The following is a 23,013-nucleotide window of genomic DNA, read 5'->3' on the forward strand; positions in this document are numbered from 1 at the left end:
GCGTGTTGTGGCATGGTGTGGCGTGGCTAAACCCACGCCACCCGTGCCCCCTCCCACGCCAAATCTGCCCGCTAACCAACACTGGCTGGCTGGCAGGCAGGCGGGCGGGCAGGCAGGCAGGCGGGCAGGCAGAGCCTCAGCGATGCACACTCAAGGGTGGAAAAACAGGCAGCGCACACAGCAAACATCCAGAAAACGAGTCTCTCTCAGCAGCAGCAGCAGCAGCAGCAGCAGCAGCAGCAGCAGCAGCAGCAGCAGCAGCAGCAGCAGCAGCAGCAGCAGCAGCAGCAGCACCACCACTGTTGATCAAAATGGACCATCGCACTGACTACCGGAGACGCGAGCGAGTGCGCCATCACACAACTACACTGAATGAAACAACAGCTTCCCGTGCTGCAGAGAGCTCAATGCAAAACCTAGTAGGGAAAGTTAGTTTTTGGTGGAATAGTTTTTTGCTGTGACAATGCGAGGACTTTATTTAATAAACAGGTTCCCCAAGATAAATAAATCATCAACGACATCATTCAATCAATCGACAAATAAACATTCGTTTATTCATCCTTTTTGCCTGTTGACTCTTTTTTCTTTTCACTTGGACTCCAGATTTTCTGTTACAGACAAAAAAACAAGATGAACAGCTAGCTATTCTTTCTTTTTGTTTGTATTTAGAAGACCATGTTGTGCTATTTATAGTTGCCGCCAAGAGTAGAGGGGTGGAGCAGAAAATCGAGAAGAACTGCCCAAATCCGTGGCAGCCTATGTATTTTTTATGAGGATTATTTTGAAATGCATACAATTCAACACTTTGTCACATTTTGTTACTTCAATGGCGTAGTCACTTTCTGGCCACCTGACCTGGGGGCAGTATCATACAGAACTACAGCTATAGGCGCCGCCGTACATGGTGGTGGTGGTGGAGGAGGAACTGGTCATAATTGCTCAGCAAGCTGCAGTAATACGAGCCATTCTTCACAGAGGAAAAATAATTCATATACCACTATGGTAAGAATCCGTCTACGTGTGTCGTGCCGGTGTTTGCGTTCATACGTCCAATTAGGTCAAGTGTTACAACACACATGGGCCATTTCTTTGTTAACTGGCAGCCTTCGAAGCCTTCTCCTTTCAAAGGGAACTATGTTATAACAAAGACTTAATCTACCAAACACATGTACCCAAGCATTTGATTTGACATTTGGAAACTGATGCCACCTGGAGGGAGAGAGGCCCGCAGCCCAAAGCTGGGCATACACTGCACAAATCAAACTCATCTGACGGAATAATTGTGTATGCCCAAGTTTTTTTGAAGCTGCTACGCAGCACATTCCAACATGTTATTCTTACAAGCCTGTGCAACTGTGTGTGACTGGTGTTGCCTTCACCTTGTGCGTCTGTGGCAATGTTTACATGGACAGCGGTTTTCCATTTGTGGCCACTTTTGGGAAATGGTATCAGTTAGACGCTGCCATATAATAATAAAGGAAAAAAAAAAAAAGAAAAACCAAACAACTCAGTCCATAGCTGATTAAGCAGCTACTGAAACTAAGGACTTCCGTTGCAAGGTATCAGGTTACTGCTGTCCATGTAAATGCCTCTTATGTGCCTTTTAAACAGTGTTCAAAATGGTGTTGAGTCTTTTTACAGAGAGACAATCAAACCGGGTTCAAGCTGGCCAGAGCGTCTCACCTCCTGCAACATGTCTGAGGCTTCGATGGAGCGGTTGACAATCTGCTTGGAGGTTTCCTGGATTTCACCTCCCATGAGGAACTCGTCCAAAATAAAATAGGCCTTCTCAAAGTTGAAGATTATGTCAAGCTCGCACACCTGGGAGGAGAGGCCGGGGGCATGATGTCAGATAATACAGTCGACATTGGAACTGCAAACACACGCACGCACGCACGCACGCACGCACGCACGCACGCACGCACGCACGCACGCACGTACCTTACAACACCTTTTCATGCAAAATGTGCTTTTGATAAGCACAAATGAGATTTTTTGGGAAATAATTGCCTATACTAATCGGTAAATGTACTATTAATAATTTCATTGATTGAAATGTTGGCCCTTCAAAATGGATGGCTTTCAGTTGATTTGACGTGCAAAAAAAAAGACTCTCCTAACCTCTCAACAACCCAAACTCAACTCATCTCCACCCCAACATAAAAAGCTCATGCCCCCACTACAACGCTTTAGTGACACCAGTTAATATTTAGACAGGGCGTGGCGCCACCTTGTGGCACATGAGATGATAGCGAGAGCACCAAAACACAAAAGACTAAGATCACCCAAAAAACAGGAAACTGCTGTATATCAAATATAATCAAGGTCAAAGGAAAATGTAACTCTTAAAAGTAGAACGTGAGGTAGGTCACACAAGGTGGGTCACACGAACAGATTAAACAATTCTCCTTATTGTTAATAGAACTGTGTTGAATGTCCGCACAACTACTGTTGCTTCAATATGAACTGAAGAAGGCGAAGAAAAAAAATACATTGCCAAAGTATCTGTCCAGCAGCTCGACGTAGCGATGAATAACCTCCAAAGCTAACAGCTCATTCTCCTGGTGCTCGATGGCCAAACAGAAATACAAGCTTGCGTATCTAAAAGGGGGAAAGCGGGACAGAGTGAGGTGAGTAAGTCAGTTGGAGACTTGATCTCCTCAGGGAGTGCATCTTTGAGAAGATGACAAAAGCTTTGTAAGAAAGAATGCAGAGCCCCACCCAGCCACCCACTCACCTTTTGTAGATAATCTTCAGGTCTTTCCAGTGCAGGAAGTTACAGGTACGTGGTTGCCTTGCCAACACGGCTGTGGTCATGTCCCTGATGATCTTCTTCTTCTCACGATCAGACATGGGAGTGTACCATCTCTGCAAGCGCAACTTGCCCTGGCGACTGAAGAGGAGCAGGAAGCGCATCTGACCATGAGGACGCAAAGCAACAAGTCAGAGTGGCCAACCAATAGAGACGCGTCCTCTTTACCTGAGGACATGATTAACTCAAGCAATGTGTGTTCTGCGGCGCCACGGCTCATTAAAGAATAACTTGACTGTCCAAACAGACACCAAACTTTGATGAGAGCAACACCGCAGGCACAACGTGAATGACAAAAAGCAAAATGGAATGTTATTTTTGGCCACACGATTTCCCCTGTTCATTTGAACACTATTTGTATTTTGTGGTGTGTATCCGGATTCATTCATCAGGATCGAAGCATGTTTTGGGCTCATACGCAAAGGTGTATTTCACTATAAACTATGAAGAGTGATTTTTCTGGTATCAATTACAAGTGTTGTCATCTCATTTGTGTCCTAAACACATGGCCACATGGCATGAAGTGCTATCGGCGCGTAGTATCAGAGCATTTTGATCCAGTTGGACAATGTCATATTAGCGCATCCCCTCTTAAAGGCCCAGAGACACCGGTATATGTATAAATCGGTTTTAGTTAGCTTACGGGCTTATAAATATAAATTGACGATTGAAACAACGAAAAGCAAGCTGTTGCTCTGAAAAATATCATTTAAATTTGTCGCGCAGACAAGTTTGACTGCACCGAGCCGCCAGCCGGAAGTGACGTCTCATGACGTCTCAAGTTGTACGCGTTTAGCTTCAGTGAGTGTAAACAAAAAGAGAAGAGGGGCCAGCGCGGAGACGTCGGGCCAGGCTTGCGGCCAACCCAGCTCGCCCAGCCGTGCCTTCCATTCTCCTGGCGTATGTTCGTTCGCGGGACGACAAGATGGGTTGCGTTCGCCTGATAGGATCCATGAACCGGACAGCGCGTGCCTGCTGTGTGCTCGTGTTCACAGTGGGCTGGTTGACTGTCATCTTTCCAGACTCTGCTGTGCATCGGGAGCGGCTAGCGTGCTATCACTCTTCATTGCTAATTGATGTTGACTTCTTGTTTTATTTTTCCTGTGTTGTTTACTTGTATGTGCGTTGTGAACTCTGTCTTGTCACCCTGGGATAGTGAGAAACGTAATTTCGATCTGTCGAAGCGTGACGGGAGGGGCACAATTCAGAAAACCTGCTCAGCTCGTCGAAAAAATGCGATTTAAGCAATAAAATTTTCAAGATGGCGGCGAGTGCACACGCAGCGGCCACTCTCTGTCCCGTCAGTACGGTGATTTGTTCGTCTAATGAGTGTTCGTCCGACAGTCTTATGTGTTCGTCTCGTCGTGCTATATCGTGCTACAAGTACTGCAGGCAGGTTCTGCTCGACATCGGCAGAAGTGGGTTTTGTGGCGTTCTGGACTTTGAAGCGGTAACATTAAAGGCGCTCGGACTGCTACGTCCTGAAACGTCGCCGACATCGCCCGCTATTCCTCCCCCGGTTGGGAGCCGTCGGAAACGGTGTGCGAGGAGGAAGAAGAGGGGCAAGCGCGGAGGCGTCCGGGCCTGGCTGGCGGCCAACCCAGCCCGACCGGCGGTGCCTTCCATTCTTCTGGCGAATGTTCGATCGCTGGACAACAAAATGGATTACGTTCGCCTGCTGAGGTCTACGAACCGGACGGTGCGGAACTGCTGTGTGCTCGTGTTCACCGAGACCTGGTTGACTGACAACATTCCGGACTCTGTCGTGCATCTGGAGCGGCTAGCGTGCTATTGGGCGGACCGTGCCATTGTACGAGGGGGAAAGTCGCGAGGAGGTGGAATATGCATCTACATCCGAGAAGAATGGTGCCGGGACTCTGTGGTGGTATGTAAGCACTGCTCGCCACTTGCGGAGTTTGTGATCATCAAGTGCCGTCCTTTTTACCTGCCGAGGGAATTTACCGCGATTCTGCTAGTCGCGGTATACATCCCGCCTTCCAACATCGAAGGCGACAGGATCGCGGCGCTTGGTGAACTGTACCAGGCTGTCAGTGAACAGCAGACGGCGCACCCTGACGGTTTAACAATCTTCGCTGGAGACTTTAATCATGCCAACCTGAAGTCTGTTTTCCCGAGGCTTTACCAGCATGTTACTTTTCCGACACGTGGAGACAGCTTCCTGGACCTAGTCTACTCTGTGCATAAGGGAGCTTTCAAGGCCACCCCCCTCCCCCACCTTGGGCTTTCTGACCATCTCACCGTTTTGCTTTTGCCCGCATAGACAATTGGTAAAGGCATCCAGGCCGGTTCGGAGGCGGGTTCAGGTGTGGCCTGAGGGTGCCTCCGATGCACTTCGTGACTGCTTCGACACCACTGACTGGGACTTGTTTAAGCAGGCGGCCACCTACAACGATCGGACGGACATAGAGGAGTATACTGACTCTGTGTCCTCTTACATCACGAAGTGCATCGATGATGTGACTTGCTCAAAATCCGTCGTCACTCGCGCGAACTGGAAGCCGTGGCTGACAGGGGCTGTCCTCAGACTGCTGAGGGCCAGGGACAAGGCTTTCAGAACGGGGGATGAGGCTGGTTTGAGGACAGCGAGGGCCGACCTGTCCCGGGGCATCAAAGAAGCGAAAAAGGCGTTCTCGTGCAAGGTCTCCACCCACTTCAAGGACAGCAAGGACGCACGTAGCCTTTGGCAGGGCATTCAGACCATCACGGACTACAAGCCCGTGCCGAGGAGCTGTGAGGGCGACGTCCGTCTGCTGAACGATCTTAACCGCTCCTTTGCTCGCTTCGACGCCCAGAACAGCACTTGCCCGCTGAAGACCACTCCCCCCCCACACGAGCAGCCCCTGCGCCTCTCTGCCGACGGAGTGAGGAGGGCGCTTGCCGCTATTGACACCCGTAAGGCGGCGGGCCCTGACAACATCCCGGGTCGAGCGCTAAAGGACTGCGCTGGGGAGCTGCCGGGTGTCTTCACGGACATCTTTAACGATTCCCTGCAGCAGGCCATCGTCCCCTCGTGTTTCAAGGCTGCCACCATCGTTCCTGTGCCGAAGAAACCTGCACCGTCCTGCTTCAATGACTACCGCCTCGTGGCACTGACGCCCATCATCATGAAGTGCTTTGAGCGGCTTGTCATGGAGCACATCAAATCCGTTCTCCCCCCCACCATTGACCCTTTCCAGTTTGCGTACCGTGCCAAACGGTCCTCTGAGGATGCCATCTGCGCTGCCCTCCACTCGGCCCTCACCCACCTGGAGAGGAAGGACTCATATGTGAGGTTGCTGTTTGTGGACTTCAGCTCTGCCTTCAACACCATTGTGCCGCAGCGACTCATCTGCAAACTCGACGAGCTGGGCCTCAGTACCTCCCTCTGCAACTGGCTACTGGACGTCCTCTGTCAGAGGGCTCAGGTGGTGCGTGTTGGCGACAAAATCTCCGCCAGCATCACGCTGAGCACGGGGGCCCCCCAGGGCTGCGTGCTCAGTCCATTGCTCTTCACCCTGCTGACGCATGACTGCACTGCGACCTACAGCGACAACCACATAGTGAAGTTTGCTGACGACACGACTCTGGTGGGTCTCATCACGAAGGGCGACGAGACTCGGTACAGGTCGGAAGTTGACCTTCTGACCACGTGGTGCAGGGACAACAACCTCCTGCTGAACGTAAACAAGACCAAGGAAATCGTTGTTGACTTCCGGAAGGGTCACACAAAACACCTGCCGCTGATCATCGACGGTGCTGTGGTGGAGAGGGTGAGCTGCACCAAGTTCCTGGGGGTGCACATCAGTGAGGACCTCTCCTGGTCCACAAACACCGCGTCACTGGCAAAGAAAGCGCAGCGCCGCCTGTACTTCCTGCGGAAGCTCAGGCGTGCATGTGCTCCTCAGGCAGTCCTGTCTACATTCTACCGTGGCACCATTGAGAGCGTCCTCACCAGTTGCATCGCTGTCTGGGGTGATAACTGCACTGAACAGAACTTGAAGGCCCTGCAGCGCATAGTGAATACGGCTGGTAAGATTATTGGTGCTTCGCTCCCCTCCCTGAAGGATATTTACACCTCCCATCTCGCCCGCAAGGCAACCTCGATTGCGAGTGACGCGAGTCACCTGGCTCACTCTTTGTTTGACCTTCTGCCCTCTGGGAAGAGGTACAGGAGCCTGTGCTCCCGCACCACCAGACTCGCCAACAGCTTCATTCTCCAGGCTGTTAGGACCCTGAACTCGCTACCCCGTTCTGCGTAGCGTGCGGCACTGTTGCGCTATTTTCTGGACTGTCTGCTGTACGCTCACTTGCTCCTTTTTGCTTCTCTTATTTATTTATTTGTTGTGTTATCTATTCATTATTTATTCAGCACGTTGTTGTTTACTTGTTTACTTGATTGTCTATTGTGGGCCATGTCTTGTCACCGTGGGATAGGGGGGAACGTAATTTCAGTTTCTTTGTGTGTCTTTGGCATGTGGAGAAATTGACAATAAAGCTGACTTTGATTTTGAAAATTAAAAATGCGCCTAAAACCTAAACCAAACGCTGCAGATGTTCATTTCTTCATGCGCAGTGGTCAACTAGGCACTCTAAAGCCCCCAAGAGCACTTTTTTCTATGCCAACCTAATCAGAGTGACGGGAGAGGCACATCTTAGAAAACGTGCTCAGCTCGTCGAGAAAATACGATTTAAGCAATAAAATTAAAAATGCTTATAAAACCTAAACCAAACGTTGCAGGTGGTCATTTCTTCATGTGCCGAGATCAACTCGGCACTCTAAAGCCCCGAAGAGCACTTTTTACTATGCCAACCTAGAGTGATGGGAGGAGCACAATTCAGAAAACGTGCTCAGCTCAGCCCAAGTGAACTGCTAGATTCATCATATTCTGCGTCAAAAGAGGTTTCTGAATCGGATAAAATGATGCTAATATTGCCGCTATAAACGGAGCTGTCGCTATCATCTGCCATGTTGTTTGGGTTTGTTGAGATCCGGATGTACAACTTGTGACGTCACAGTAATGGCGCCACCAGTGTGGCTGCGTGTGGAACCCGATCGATAAACTGGCATTTCATTTCAGCTTTATTCTTAGTAATCAGTGTCCATATTTAATTTCCAATGCGGCAAATGTGTTCTCTTTATACATTCTATCAAATTCCGTTCTAATTGAAAAAAAAGAAGGGATGTCTCTAGGTCTTTAAGCTATTGTGTTTGTTGTCTTGGAGAGCAGCATTTCATTCTCTGCCTTTGCCACATTGGACTTTTATCCAAGTATAGTTTTCGGACTATCTAGAACTGCAGTGCATCGCAGTTGTTTGACGCTATTTAGCCACATTAGGTGGATGAAATGTTGGATATCGCTCAAGTAATAATACAGCTATTTGTTTTATGACTAAAATAGTATTGCAAAATATGATTTTCAATTTTAAACGTATGTATCTTACGTCAGTAAGGAGTGGAAAAGGGAGACAAAAAGATCCGTTTCAACTGAGAGTCAAATGAAGGCGGAAAACAAGCCAGTGACCAAACCTGTTTTCTTGCAATACGGTTGGAGTATTGCCCCCCGCCCTCCCATCTCAAGAATCAATGTTCGTTGAACATACAAAAAGTCTGACTAAAAGTAGAACCCAACCACGGCGTGAATTAAAAAAAAAGATTTAAATCAATCAAGAAATGCGCTTTTTCCGGGGAGATGAAGTTGTTCGGCGGTTTGTGCAGCTAACAACGACAAGCTGTCAGGTCAGCGCGACAACAGGTGCAAACAGGTGATGCAAATACTGCCTGCCTGCCTGCGTGGAGCTCACTTACCATGTTGCCGGCCGATTAATCGAAGTGTCCCACTATTGAAAAGATCTAAACGGAACCCTCATACGGGCTCAAGATTTCCTTTGGAAAAGTCATAAGCTTGTCATTGCCGTCCTGTCGTCCGTCCACCGTCGAGAGCCACAAGCGAGCAAAGCCACAAGCGAGCAAAGTTACTAAGCTCCGCCCTTCTTCCGCGTTGGTGCTGTCGCCGTCGCCGCCGCCGCACGGCATCCAGCCGGGCGTCGCTTTCCGCCCTGCTTTCGTGCGCCACTCTCCCGAAGGCTCATTTTCAAGGGTGATCTAGCCAAAAACGTGGACGAGACCAATCAAGTCATAACAATACATATTCACATCAAAGAAAACAGTACGTCTAGAAGTAAACATGAAAGGACACCGGAAGAGAAAGAAAATAGCATTAAATACCAACCAAATGTGCAAAATGCAAGAGAAAACCCAAAGGGCTTCATAACTGGAAATTCAATCCTCTTTGGACCTTTAGAACGTATCAAATAGTTTGACAAGGGGAGAAACTTTTGATCATTTGAACAAGTTCACTTTTAAAAATACGTCATTCTCCAAATGCTTCATTTAAAAATCCCTTTTTCACTTTGAAATAGGACTAAAATCTTGAAGAAGAAAAAAAACCTTTGTTGTTGTGACGTACTTGTGGCATGTTATACAATGATGACGTACTACTATTTATTTTGAAGCAAGGCCAGATCTTATGTGAGATTAATTCAACCAAGAACTGCGAGAAAGTTTATATTGGAAACCATATTTTTGGTCCTCACGTATAAAAAAATTCCCATAAAAAAAATTTATTATTCAAATATGGCAGCGATTGACGCACTAATAGCGAGCGCTTCCCTGTGACGTCGTCACGCGTACGTACTTTCGGTTGGCAAAAGCCAAGTAAAAAGAAGACTTTTATTATACCTGTACACGCAATAAATGTGAACAAATTGGGTCATAAAAGACACACGCTTATGGAATTACAATCCGCAGTTAGGGCTCATTTACCACCAATGTTGGAATGATGTAAGAGCTGAAAGATCTGAAAACGACCTTCACTTTGACTTGCAATACCACGTTAAGTCGAGCAGAGGCGCTTTAACTCCCCGAATAGATACATCAAGTAGCGCTAGCTGCTGCCGACGCTAGCCGAGCAGGAGTCCTTTTCACTCGGCTTCACCTGTGGAGGTCAGCCGATCGATCGATCGATCGATCGATCGATCGATCGATCGATCGAACTCTTCTATTACCCTGCCAGCCCGCCTGGCGCCGGAAAAGAAGAAGAAATCGCATGCACAGGTAATCATTTTAACTGTCATTTTGCACCGTCCACCATGCACACGGTACAGAAAATGGATTCTTAAAAATAGGGAAAAGTGTTCAGTCTTGATTTGTCTGATATGTGATTAAGTCTATGAACAATCTTATTGCAACTGTAATAGCTGTTATGTAATGAGGTGTTATATCCCGCCCGCCCGCAGCCGCAGCCGCACCCACAGCCGCACCAGCACCAGCCACCGGTGTCATGGCTAGAGCGGCGCAATGACGCAATGGTCCCAGCTTTCGGCCAAAGCCGCTGCCCTGCGTGTCATCCACCTGCCGCTGGCTGTGTGTGGCTCCGTGGGCCAGGTGCAGGTACACCGGGAAGTTGATTGATCTATTTTCTGTTTCTTTTTCCAAAGCGTTTTGTTGCTCTCATATCACTGCAAACTCTGGATTTGGGTTAGTGGAGGTTCCTGGAGTTCGGGGTAGGATTAGAGTTACACTTTGGTCTGTCTATTTATGGGTGCCAAATGTTTTTTTGTCTCTTTTCTGGTGTGTCACTTTCCTTCTACAACTCCATTTTGAATAGGAAGTCCATTTTAGATACATCCCCCTTACTTAAATAGATGTAGACGTGACACTTGCCTGTGTGTGTGTGTGTGTGTGTGTGTGTGTGTGTGTGTGTGTGTGTGTGTGTGTGTGTGTGTGTGTGTGTGTGTGTGTGTGTGTTCATCAGGTGAGCACGGGCACCAAGAAGCTGGTTGCCGCTGCAGCCTTCGGCGCTGTCTCGCTGCTCTTCCTGGCCCGCCGCTTCCAAAGGAGACGAGGGCGCAAGAAGGCCGCTTCGCCGCAATGGGATCAAGCCGGCGGCGTCCAGTTGTTCATCTCAGCGCCGGAGGATGGTGAGCAAATATAGACCTGTCGAGAGTTGGTGTGTATGTGTGTGTGGGGAGGGGGGGACACTTATTGAACAGGACAAAGAGTCAAACACACAGATGCAGCATTTGGTTGAGTTCCACATTGTTTCATAAAGAGACAATCTTCCCACAGACAAGAGCAATGGTCAGAAGACGACGGTCAACCACAAGTTGGCTTTCTCGCTCGCAGACCCCAGGGAGCGTTCCGAGAGTCTAGCGTCCAGCGCGGACACCTCCAGCAGCGGCACCTGCGCCTTGGAGTCCAGCTGCTGGGATAGACTAGGCCGGCGTGGCGCCCACTCCCGAGAGCCTCTACCTCATGGGTAAGTGTTTTTGGATAGCACTTTGCACACTTTGTTGTGACTTAGCGAGCGAGTGGGCGTGTCCCCTGTCCTGTGGCAGGTATGGATTTGTTTGAAGAGGCGCTACGGCGGTGGGAAGAGGCGTTGACATTCAGGGGCAAGGAGGCGGATGACGACCTGATCTCGGTCAAGACTGGAGCTGCGGACGCCGTCACCGAGGACAACGCGGAAGTATGTGCTTCTGTGTCTACATTTGTTTTCCGTCCATCAACCTCTTTGCAGTGCTTCTTCTCATTTGGAGATACGTCCTTTTTTTTTTCTTCTTCCTTCCTGGCTGCAGGATGTTATGGGTGCAGAGTTTATCCACAGGCTGAAGTCGCTGCTGCGGAAGGCTTACCGACTGCAGGGCGAGTTGGAGGGTGTGCTGGAGGGCACGTCAGAGCCTTGGTCCAAAGCCAGCAGCAGCCGCAGCGGTTAGTCAGTCCAAACGACTAATTGTGTGGACGAGCGTGTTAACATTTTGTCTTCTGTCAGATATTTTGTCTCGAGAGGAACAGGAAGACGCCTGTCCGAGAGACAGCATGAGCATCGCCTCCACCGACTGTTTTGTGTCCGCAGTCGAGGTGAGAAAATTCCAGGCACCTCCGTGACATTTGATGCGGCGGCGGCGAGGCGCTCGCTCGCTCTGAGTGGCTCTCTTGTCAAAGAAACAGAATGAGCGGCGTCCAGCATTTAACAGCCTTATTTTACATCCCACTCCTATCCTGAAATGAAAAATTCCGTCTCACTCGCACACAACGTTTCTAGTTGTCAGAGCGCAGAGAGCTGAGGAGCATCTACACGCTGACTCATCATCCCTTCTACGAGGAGGCCTTACAGATGGCGGAGGAGGGCAAGATCTCCTGCAGGGTGCTACGGTAAACAAACGGTCCGACGCAGGAACAGGTCGAGACGCTGAAATCGCTTTGGCTCCACGTCGGTCAGGACGGAGCTGTTGGAGTGCCTCGGCGACGAGGATTTCCTCGCCAAGTTGCACTGCGTGCGGCAGGCATGTCAGGTAAGTGGCGCCGAGCCATCTGTCGGCTAAGCCGCAAGGGTGAGGTTCCATTTTTTCTTTTTGTCCGCAGCTCATCCTGCGTGAAAGAACCACTCGGTTGTTTCTGGCTGACGCCGGGAAGAAGATTTTGTCATCCATCATCGTCAAAGCGCAGAAGGTACAAGAACTGCAGCGATAGTGATGGATGGACAGACTAGTTCTAAAGTGCTTGTATGTCCGTGAGCAGTCTGCTGCGGTTTATTTGGCCACGCTGTGGATTTCAGAGCCCAAAGAGGTTTGAGGAAGTTTTTGAGGAGATGACCACACGAGGCGTTAAGCACCTCAACTTCTATGACGTGGTGCTGGACTTCATCCTGATGGACTCCTTCGAGGACCTGGAGAACCCGCCTGTCTCCATCCAGAACGTCGTCAACAACCGCTGGCTCAACAGCTCCTTCAAGGAGACGGTGCGCAGACAGAAGAGAAATGGCAGACCGCCACAAGTTGTGACTCCATTTGTTTTGGTCTCATTTTTAGGCAGTGGCGTCAAGCTGCTGGTCGGTACTGAAGCAGAAGAGGCAGCATATGAAGGTTTGTGCGCGTTCTCGCCGCTTTCCACCAGCACATGTAGTCCGTTTTTGGAGCGCATTCTCAAACTTAGGGATTGGCCAGCTTTAGTCGGCGTTGGACGTTCTACGCGACTCCAGCTTCTTAGTGAGCCATATTTGCTTTTCTTTGGTTAAAACAGGTTGCAGATGGCTTCATTGCCCGCTTCTACACACTGTGTGAGCAGATCAGTCCCGTGTTGGCGTGGGGCTTCTTGGGCCCTAAAAGCCCCCTGTACGACTTTTGCTGCTTCTTCAAGGTAAGTCTTATAGTGTTTGATGAAAACCTGGCACACTTGAGTCCATTTGCACCATAATGGATTGTTGGGGTTTAGGATCGGGTGGTGCACTTCCTCAAGGACGTATTTGACCTGGATACGGTTCGCTACTCGAGCGCAGACAGCCTGGCCGAGGACATGTTGCACCTACTGCACCGTCGCTCCCAACTGCTGCTGGCTTACCTGGGCGCAGATTGACTCCCTGCGACCCAACGGCTGCGCCAACCGGCCGGCCTCCCCTTCCCGGAGCCTCGCATGCTGTGAGCGGTTGCTGTATTTTGCCCATCATGCTATCTGTACTGGAGGAGGCTTTACAAGAAGTCAAATAGAGTAGAAACAAGTCTTTTATGAAATGCATGTTGAGCGAAATATTTATTTTAGTACACACACACGCATACTTTTTGTCTATTTTGAAAGGCTGGAATTCAACTTGCGATATTGGTCGTACTGACTAAAAGGCATTCTGATCTGTGGTAGTCATCAAATATCCACCAGCTGCCCTTTTGGGCAAATGTGTTACTTCATGCTCTGGAGATTCAAATCAAAATAAAAGGTCCTGATTAACATCGAGTGACATTAGTGATTTGTTGATAAATATTCTGCGACTTACTCATGACATTAGTGATTTGTTGATAAACATTCTGCGACTTACTCAAAGTAGTCTTTGCTTCAACATTACAAGCAAATGAACCCTAATGAGTCATTTGATCTCATAAGCCAGCAGTTAGTCATAAGATTTGTTTGTGACACCTTTATTATTATCAATGAACATCACAGTACAAGTGAGCATATAGTACAGCACATTTACCTCTAAAGGCTTCCTCCTGGCTAAATAACTCTCCTCTCCCACCCAGCCACCCCCCTTAAAAATGGCAGAGCCTTAGTGGGACATTTCCATGACACGACATGTTCAAAGTTCACTTCCTGTCCTCATCCAACTTTCTAAAGCATTCATTGCAACAACCATGACGACGACGACTTCATATGACAACCATCAGACGACTTTTAAAAACAAATCACTTTGGCAACATTCAAAACAGTCAACCCGAGCAGAAAACATGCCTAGCTTGCACTTTTTGCAGTCCACAAATATGACATGACTTTTTAATTGGGTCTGTTTTTTTTTTTTTTTTTACCTTAAGCACTGGAGCTCTTGCCCGGCCGGCCTACGCTCGGCAGAAACTACCACAGGCTCTGATTCTAGCGCCTAAGCTTGCAGCATCCTCCAACACTGTGAGCGAGAAGTGAAGGCGTTTCAATGAGTACGTCAGCACTGCGCTTTCGACAGAATACACACCGCCAGAGAATATTGGTCAGCACATTGTGGGGTTTTTTTTCTTCAGAAAATTGCCCTAACCTTCTGCAGCAGCTATACGAGAATGCAAGAAAAATATGTAAAGGTCTATCATAGTATGCATAGACGCAATATTTCCTCGTAACCAACTTTGTACTTTTGAATCCACAGTCATACGAGTGAGTCAATTTTCATCAGTTAAGCATGAATTCATGGACAAGGTCAGCATTACTTTGCATGGATGGAAAAGTGGTCAAATGGAAAAGTGGTCAAATCGTCAAACAAGACAGTGGAACCTCCAAAGCCAAACTAATTGGCGTGGCGTCGGTTCACTTACAAGTTGTTCTCCAAATGACCAAGACACATTTGACAAGTCATTGGGCTCCAGCGTCAAACCCTTTCAACCCTCCTGTTAAATCTTTGTCAGGAAATGGGTTCCTGTCACTTTGTTGTGGTTGTGTGTTAATTGGTCAGGAACAAAACTATCATCCTACTTAATCATTGGCATACTTGAAACCTAAACACACTGCCCAACTTTTCCATTGTATTACTTTCAGCTGTTGAATGGGGCCAATTAGACCCGGTAGAATTGACAGTCAAATTACAGAACAGGCATTGTATACAATTAGAGAAACAACCTAAACACATCAATTGAAAATACGGCCGGCGGTAACAAAATGGTATCACGGGTGCCTTTTACCTTCCCACACCAACACAAAGGCAGAGAAACAAGAGTTGTGACATTGGCGCTTTCTCACGGACCGTTCGTTTGCTTTTAAGGTTTGACATTCTCCATCCTATGCATATTCGCCCGCAAAATAATAATAATCTTTGGGGGTTCCACTGTATTTCACTATTAGTTCCTTAGGCTTTGCTTACCTGAGTTACTGCAGCAGAAACTAAGGTGTAAGGTCTGGGGGGGAACACTGCAAAGATCAGATATTGCACTATATATGCAGTCAATACGATTCCTCCTTTCTGATCTGGTCACGTCAAATCCAATAGTTTTTCACAGTGCTCAATTTAAATCAATCGATATTCATGTGACAAGTCCACAATTCAGTAAGACATGCTCAAATATGACATTTGCAACACAACAGAAGGCTAAATGAGAACATGCTACGCTGTACATTTTGATCAGCGGCCGTGAGAGAAGGGGAAGGGCGGGCATTTCAAAAGAACAAGTCAACGACGACCGACAACCGAGCAAAAAAGTATCCGACGGTGAATCAACAGCACTGATGTTTGACGCAGCAAGTGCTACAAAATGAATTCAACAGTCAAAGTCTACGCCTGGCTTCACAACAGTGCATACTTACCCAAAGACAAAAGAGAGGGCAAAATGGGACAAAAATATCATCCATCATTTGCAAGCATCATTAGGCTGTCAGCTTGGGTACTTACAGGATAGGAGGGCTCAACTTGGATGTGGACTGCGTTAGCCGCCCCATGCCCGAGCCAACAGAGCTCAAAGCTCGTAATGGAAAAGACACTAACAGCAGTGACAGAGCAAAAAAAAAAAAAGACTTTTTTTTGCATCGCTTTGATCATTTTGTACATGGGTGGGCAGGGCGGAAAAAAATCATACAATTTACCTGACTGTCCTGGAGGAAAAATAAGGGAACACTAATAAAAATAGGCAACATTTCTTTGCAATCACTTTCCGAGAGGGGATTAAAAGAAACAAAACTTGCTTACCACTTTTCTACACTCGCCTGTGGAGGAGGAAGTGTCTACACGTCAAGGCATAAAAACAATCACATGGGCATACTAGCCCAACAACTTTAAACAACAACAACAAGGCGCACAAGTCGTCTGGCTCAAGTCATCAAGAAAGAAAGCATGGCAGCAAACGGCAAGTGTCAAATCAACAAGCGTCTTGTAGACAGTTGGAGAGAAACAGGAGATCATCGCTTTGTGTCAACCCACAGGTGGCTCGCTAGTTAGTAGCTAACGTGGCATTCGGCCGGCCAGTCGGCCAGCCCTCTTCTCCTCACTAGGTGAGCCCCAACTTACCAACACAGGAGGTTTCAGTTTGTTTTATTGCAAAAAACACAACAGGCAAGAAGCATTGCTTTTCCTTTTAAAACCGAGATGATTTACATGGTAACGTCTACAGTTCAAACATGACTTCTAACCACATTCAATGTAGAGATACAGGGCTGGAATGAGTTGAGTAGCCTCACTAAAAACAAAACATTTACAAGAAAAACACAAGTGTATATATAAATGGAGGAGACAGGATGTGCTCGTCAGGTCATTTGACATCTACGTGAAACACCAAGGAAATTTAAGATCTTCACCGAGGCGTCTGCATCCAAACATTTAACAAAGGATTTTGTGTTCAACAATGAAGCATTTACGTTATGTCCACTTCGCATTACTGGCCCTGTGCAGGAGAAATACATAGAAGATACGATGCATGTTAACAGCAGGAAAAAATACTGCAGACATCCTGTGCAGGGAGGAAGGTTTATTAGGTTAGAACACTGCTGCTACTGCTGCTGCTCACACCGGAACCCTGTAAAGCCTGTGGGAGCAAGGAGGGGTTAAAAATCCCTACTGGACTATTCCGTGCACGCGGTTCTTCAAAAGGGGGAGATTGGGGGGTGTACCTGAGGGGCTTGTGGTGCCGCTCCCATGGTCTGTGGGTTCCCCGTGCCGTAGTAAGCCGCCTGCTGCCGGTAGTACTCGGCCCAAGCGGCGCTATAGTCCGGCTGCCCGCCGGGTTGGGTGGCGGGGGCCGCGGCGGCCGCCGGTGCTGCCGCCTGAGGGGCCGCTTGACCTGGAAGAAGCATGGGAGACTTAAGGCGCAACTAAACAAAATGGCACCACGGTTGTAAATTCAAACACAAAAAAAGAAGAACTTTGTGACTTCATTTGGAACTCAATTTATGATGAAACGGAACAAATGTACACGAGTTACGTTGTTGTTTGACAAACTCAAAACTTTTGGCCAATTTCTCTTTCACAAAAAATAAAGTATGAAACTTCCATCAATTAAAAAAAAATGTTACAAAAATAAAGTATGAAACTTTCATCAATGAGAAAAAAAAAGAAAAATGTTACAAGCTACAGACAGGTGATAAGCAACATTTGACTGGTCCACATAAAAAGTACCCTGGCGAAATTCTTTCAACAATCGCTTGCTTATACATTCGTATCTGGGAACAACTTTCGTGTGGCCACAGCAATATTACAAGAAAGGCAGGTCTCTAACTGGAAATCGTCTCGAAGGAACTTAGAAATCAGTGATTGTAATTCACCTTTAAATGAATAAGATACTTGGTCGACTGAATAAATGGTTATGTCTAGCATAGTCATGCTTTAAAGTCCCAATGATCGTTTATTTGTAAAAAGGGGAACGAACCCGCCACCCATGTCTCTGAGTGGGGGTCAGAAACCTTTTGCTTTTGTCTTGGGAGGCTGTGGAGCAACATCTCTACTGCAGAGTGCTGCGTGAGGAAAACAGCCACCCAACGTTCAACTTTTTGTGTGTGTTGGGGGGGGGGGGGGGGGCGATGGGCACTCACCTTGTTTCTTATAATACTCCTCCCAGGCTTTAGTGTAGTCCTGAGGTTGTTGACTTTGTTGACCTGCGGAAAGAACACAGCGTTTGTCAGTGTGTGGCGCAGTCGCTTATCGGCAGCAGGACTCAAGCAACAGCCCACACGTAAAAACAGTTTGTCAAGCAATAAGACAATCATAGCACGTCCAAAACAACAAATATATCTTGGAAACAAAAGACTGCGCTAAGGGCATGAAAGGGTGTTTCAGTCCAGGAGACATTGAGAGTGGTGCAGTCTAAACAGCACAGGCTGCTCAAGGTCAAACTGAGTGCGCTCAAAAAATACACTCCACGAGGGGCTGAAATACTGACACATGTCCAGACCTAGTGTTAAAAAAAGGCGTATTACTGACAGCCCAGTTGCTGTTTAGACTGACGTATGTTCAAATAGGTGTACACTGAGACTACGTTTATATACCCATTTTCTTGTAATAATCCTCCCAGGCCTTGGTGTAATCTGCCTGTCCACTCTGACCTGCAGCCTGTGGGTCACCTGTTAAAAAAAACGGTACTTGTAATTCGTCAATCATTCCGAGCAGGCCTTCCTCCTCTACAGGGCTGTCAACCTAAAGATGCTGGAGGACTCTATCCTGTCCTTGATATTTATAAAAAAAAAAAATAAAAAAAATAAAAAAAAAAAAAAAAAAGGGGGGGGGGGGGGGGGGGGGGATTTGTCTCCTGTCTACCAAAACCAGCTCAAGACTAATGACGTGAACCTACTAGTCAATCCACTTTCAAGCTGACGCCGCAGGGGTGAACATTACCTTGACCGTTGGACTGAGTGGTGCCTGGCGCACCACTTGACGGCGTCATGGGAGTCTGAGGTTGCTGGCCATACTGAGCGTAGTACGCTGCCCACGCTGCGGCATTAGCATCTGCAGCTGCTTTGTCTGAACCCATAGTGGGGAAAAAAACAAAAAAACTTTTAGATTGGATTGATCATCAGAAAAGCTCATGTTGCCACCAGATTCTTACTTGGATCAGGCTGTCCTTGCTGCCAGTGTGGGTAGCCGTTGCCCCACCCCTGAGGCTGGTATGGTGCTGGGGGACCACTAATCAAAGACAAGAATAAGCCATTTTAACAAAACGGTTGCACTTCAAAACTTGCATCAAAACAAGTTGAGAACTTACTGTGGTCCCGGGGGTCCCTGATTGTACGGCCCGGGGTTGTACGGCCCCATCGGTGCACCGGGGGGTCCCGGGGGGCCCGGAGGACCATGTGGGCCTGGACCTCCGTGTGGACCAGGGGGACCATGTGGGCCACCCATTGGCGTGACGGGTCCCTGAAATGTGAGGAATACACCATTCCTGCACAATCTCTCAACAACAGTTGCCATTGGGGAGGGACAAAATCCATCCACCAAATGTTTCAAGTCTTGCAGTGGAGATTGGTCTTGAATCTGTAGAGGGGAAAACTTAACTTCCCATCCCTTACTCACCCCAATCTTCTCCTCTACCAGCTGCCTGGCGTAGTCAATCTGCTGGGGCGATCCCCTGACAGTGAACATCTTCACATTGGGGTCAGAGGGAGGAGGAGGATTCCTCTGCAGCTCAATCCTGGCCCCTGACTGTTGGCTGATTCCTTTGATAGTCTCACCACCTGCAAGACAATTCATCGATGATTTGGGTCCAATCCGAGCGCTCCGGAGTGGGTGATCTCACCTTTTCCAATGATTAAGCCAGTCTTCATGGTCGGGACGGTGAAGCTGAACTCCTGGAGCCCACCCGGAGGCCCCATGTTCCAATTTCCCTGCCCGCGCCCTCGGCCTCGTCCGCCGCCGTGACCCGGAGGCCCGCCGGCCTGGACGCTCCTCAGCAAGTCTGAAATGATCTCTGCTGCATGCTGCGCTTGCTCAGGAGGACCCATGATCTGTGCTATCCTGTCTGGTGCGCTACCATCATCTAGAATGCAAGAGCAAGGAGATTAGAAACTATACTTTCATTTCACTAATTTTCTCGTCATGTCATCCTTAGGTCTCAGAAAAATAGGTTTGGGCTATCCATCAGCTTGTCAGCGTGGTGCATGGGATTTAATCATTGACCAACATTACTAAAAAGGCATTCAAGGTGGTGGTGGTGGCGTTAACCAACCTGGTTTAAACTGGATCCTGACGCCTGTGTCGCTCTGAATCTTTTTGATCATCTCTCCGCTTCTGCCGATCACAATTCCGACTGCAAACCGGGGAACCGGAACCTCGAGGAGGAAAGCGCACTACGGTGAGGTCACCGCTTGCTTGAAAAATCCTGTGTTTTTAGTGAAACGCTTGACTTACATCTAATGTCTCGCCGCCACTGCCGCCGCCTCCGATTCTGGAGCCGTACTCGCCCCTTTGCTCTCTGAAGCCCTGATCTCTGATCAGCTCCATCACCATCTCTTTGGCTTGCTGTAGAATGTCAATTTTAGTCACAGGATTTGGACAATTTGAAATGAAACAATGGCTAGATGTTGAATTTGATTGGCAACTAATAGAGACCTCTACTCTAGAGCCAAATAACACACACGCACACACACAAAAAAAAAAAGACAGACCTATAACCTACCTGAACTTTAAAGGGTTCTCCTGAAATACGGAGAGGTTTGTCGGCGCCTGTGTTTTGGGGGCCGTCTTGAATCATGACCATCTTTACTCCGGCTCTTTCCTGCAACGCAACAAGTCAACTTGCGAAGCATGTGAACTTTCGCTCGATCGGACAGTCAAAGCGCTCGCTCACCTGAAGACTCTTGATGGTCTCGCCTCCCTTGCCAATGACGAGGCCGGCTTTAGAGGCAGGGACCATAATCTCCTGAACCGTCATGCCTGGACCGTCGTTGTGGTGGAAAGCCGGGGACGGTCGTCCCTTCTCAACGATCTCTGTGAGCAGCCTCTTTGCCGTCCTATTGGAGAGAAGACAACCAGGTCGCACGTTGTTGCTGATGACGTCATAAACAAAACAATCTGATTTTTGCGGAATAAAAGTACTTACTGAATAGCGTCTGGTCCTCCCGTCAACGTCACCGACCTATCGGGCAAGCCTCCGCTGTCTGGAGGATAGAAAGCTCAATTCAAAGCTGCAAGCAAAAACACGACCGCTTCTTCTGACTCGAAACTTAACTCACCAGGGGCGATCTGTATTTTGCATCCCGATTCTTGCTGCAGACGTGAGATTTGTTCGCCACCTCGGCCGATGACTGCACAAAAGGACAACGCGTCAGTGTATTTCACTGCAGGAAGAGATTTTCACAGGCAAGTGAACTTACTGAATCCAACCATTCCATCGGGAACCTTGAATTCCTCCGATATTGATCTGAAGGTGGTGGGGGAATAGCACAATGCAATGTTTTATGTCATTCGATTCAGTGCTCCAAATACTTTAGAAACAGAAAATTCTACAGATTACCCCATCAACAAATCATTGGGGGGGGGGGCACGGAGGGGGACACACATGGTTATTTCTTTCTGCTAACTAAACTCACCTTGGGGGGCCACCCATTGCTGCCATAGCAGAAAAGGCTGAAAAAGAACAAATAGTGATGAGCTACAACCAGAATACAAACACACTTGCACGTGTAGATGACTCACCATCATTGGTTGCCACCTTCTTTGTCTCTGGTTGGTCTGTGGCGATGTGATAAAACAATCATTACAATTGTCTCAAGCCTATCTTTCACTCTAACTTACTGGAAATGACTGGACAGCACTGAGCAGATGACGTTTTCAGGGCAAATACAATTTTAAAATCTTCTGTGAACTTGAGTTCAAGTAACACAGGAAACACATCTGATCATAAAAATGCAACAGTAGTACAGCCCTTTAAGAATTCATTCAATGTTATGGTATCAGGAACTCTTATCAAATGACATTACCCAGGATGCACACACGGCTAGTCAGACCATTTTTAATCAATTTCTAATCCAGCTACCCGCCCATGACTATTTAGTACAAACGCTAAAGGGGTCCATATGTGTGATCTGGAGTACTGGTCTCACATTTGAAAAACGGGTTGGAAGATTAAAATTCTATGTATTGTATACCCTTGTCTCACATTTGAAAAATGTGTTGAAAGATTACAATTATATGTATTGTATACTTTTCTTAGTTACAGTCAACATTTCCTCTGACATGCCTTTGATTTGCAGACCACACCAAAAAAACATTGCTGTGATGGCTGTTGTTGACAATCTTAAGTTAGAACACTGTTAAGTACACTAAACATACCTTTACGTAGCAAATCATGTATTGGGATTAATGAGTGAAATTTGACCGAGTTAAAAACACATATGCTTGGTTAGTTCAGTTAAAAGCAAAAACATACACCAAGCAAGCAATGAATCACTAAAGTGGGATGGAATCGATTGAAGTCACTGACCGATATTCAGGTTAGGCATGGGAAAATACCCACCAGCGTCCTCCAGGGGCCTTTTCTGGCCTCCGTAGTTGAAATCGCTCGTCGGAGGGGCTGCAACGCCATCATTACTGATTTTCGCTGCGATCTGAAACACATACATTGTGTTTTGTTTTTCAAAAAAAAAGAAAAAAAAGAGCAGAAAGAAATGTCACGTGTGTTCTTAGAACTTTGCTTTTATATCTCAAAGCGCGCGGCCTTTAGCTTGACTCGCCTCCGGAACTGTGGCCCAACAAAGGAATGTTTTTTAATGCCCGTGTGAGCACGTTTTGACTTTCTTTTACGCGCATATCAGAACATTTCCATCTTTACGACGTACTTACGAAGCCACATATGGACAACAAGTTCAGTGGTGTGACAGCAATTTCTCATTTTCGGTAACCGCCAGCCATTGTGGCGTCATGTTAGCATAAGCCATCTCGCGGTAGCGTTGCTCGATGAGAGGCCAGGCCAGAAGGAGCGCGAGAGAAAGGCGAAAGAAAAAAGAAATACCACAATACCTGACATTCCCGAAGCGAAAGCGACACTATGCTCAAGTAGAAAGAACGCTGGGCTTTTTCTCACCTGTCGTGCTCGCTGAAGAGCGTCTTTATAGGCGTCATTCATTCCGCCGCCGCTGGATGGGGGAGCCACGCTGCTGTAGTCCGACATATCTTAGGCAGGCTATGTCTCTTTTGCTCTACGCGACAAGATGGCGGGTTGCATAGGCGGGAGGGTAACGAAAAGCATCTCGGGAAAAC

The 23,013-nt window shown here is 47.7% G+C and overlaps 3 protein-coding genes across 12 annotated transcripts in view; 1 reads left to right on the forward strand and 2 right to left on the reverse strand.

Annotated features, from left to right (window-relative positions):
* The window catches only part of ap1s3b (adaptor related protein complex 1 subunit sigma 3b), a 9,508-nt gene extending 702 nt beyond the window's left edge, over positions 1-8,806 (reverse strand). For both annotated transcript variants that reach the window (XM_049746877.2, XM_049746876.2), the window contains exons 1-4: positions 8,619-8,806; positions 2,738-2,916; positions 2,493-2,601; positions 1,684-1,821 (exon numbers count right to left, since the gene is read on the reverse strand). In XM_049746877.2, the coding sequence (XP_049602834.1) occupies positions 1,684-1,821; positions 2,493-2,601; positions 2,738-2,916; positions 8,619-8,621 (429 nt within the window). In that variant the 5' untranslated portion in view covers positions 8,622-8,806. The remainder of the gene's footprint in view (positions 1-1,683; positions 1,822-2,492; positions 2,602-2,737; positions 2,917-8,618) is intronic.
* Positions 8,807-9,575: 769 nt separating this feature from the next.
* On the forward strand, positions 9,576-13,398 carry miga1 (mitoguardin 1). Its single transcript, XM_049746843.2, is given in 15 exon segments — positions 9,576-9,926; positions 10,109-10,262; positions 10,627-10,792; positions 10,941-11,091; positions 11,093-11,130; positions 11,210-11,340; positions 11,450-11,582; positions 11,644-11,732; positions 11,917-12,026; positions 12,094-12,166; positions 12,237-12,323; positions 12,430-12,612; positions 12,683-12,736; positions 12,894-13,010; positions 13,086-13,398. Coding segments are annotated over 14 exon segments (1,566 nt in total). The 5' UTR covers positions 9,576-9,926; positions 10,109-10,169; the 3' UTR covers positions 13,227-13,398.
* A 2,947-nt stretch (positions 13,399-16,345) lies between these two features.
* On the reverse strand, positions 16,346-22,997 carry fubp1 (far upstream element (FUSE) binding protein 1). Of its 9 annotated transcripts, none has more exons than XM_049746812.1 (20): positions 22,838-22,997; positions 22,271-22,361; positions 21,451-21,486; positions 21,345-21,381; positions 21,129-21,175; positions 20,988-21,059; positions 20,855-20,912; positions 20,603-20,765; positions 20,432-20,530; positions 20,164-20,274; positions 19,982-20,084; positions 19,553-19,792; positions 19,330-19,490; positions 19,022-19,173; positions 18,864-18,942; positions 18,655-18,784; positions 18,309-18,383; positions 17,856-17,918; positions 16,938-17,107; positions 16,346-16,852 (listed from the first exon to the last, which is right to left on the reverse strand). In XM_049746812.1, exons 1-20 carry the CDS (start codon positions 22,922-22,924, stop codon positions 16,799-16,801), a joined length of 2,028 nt encoding a protein of 675 aa, XP_049602769.1. In that variant the 5' UTR covers positions 22,925-22,997; the 3' UTR covers positions 16,346-16,798. The 9 variants fall into 9 exon arrangements, with proteins under 9 accessions (XP_049602769.1, XP_049602767.1, XP_049602770.1 ...); XM_049746810.1 differs by having other exon boundaries at positions 18,655-18,780; positions 18,866-18,942; positions 22,238-22,361; XM_049746813.1 differs by having other exon boundaries at positions 16,346-16,711; positions 22,238-22,361.
* Positions 22,998-23,013: the final 16 nt, after the last annotated feature.

The sequence above is a fragment of the Syngnathus scovelli genome, chromosome 17 (assembly GCF_024217435.2).
Source record: "Syngnathus scovelli strain Florida chromosome 17, RoL_Ssco_1.2, whole genome shotgun sequence".
NCBI lineage: Eukaryota > Metazoa > Chordata > Actinopteri > Syngnathiformes > Syngnathidae > Syngnathus > Syngnathus scovelli.

Excerpts from the sequence above, each read along its gene's own strand:
- fubp1 (XM_049746809.1), bottom strand. The coding sequence starts at position 22,924 with ATGTCGGACTACAGCAGCGTGGCTCCCCCATCCAGCGGCGGCGGAATG. Across the intron at positions 21,382-21,450 it reads GAAGGTGGCAACCAATGATG|CCTTTTCTGCTATGGCAGCA; the intron begins GTGAGTCATCTA and ends GTTCTTTTTCAG. Across the intron at positions 19,491-19,552 it reads TGGCTTAATCATTGGAAAAG|GTGGTGAGACTATCAAAGGA; the intron begins GTGAGATCACCC and ends ATTGTCTTGCAG.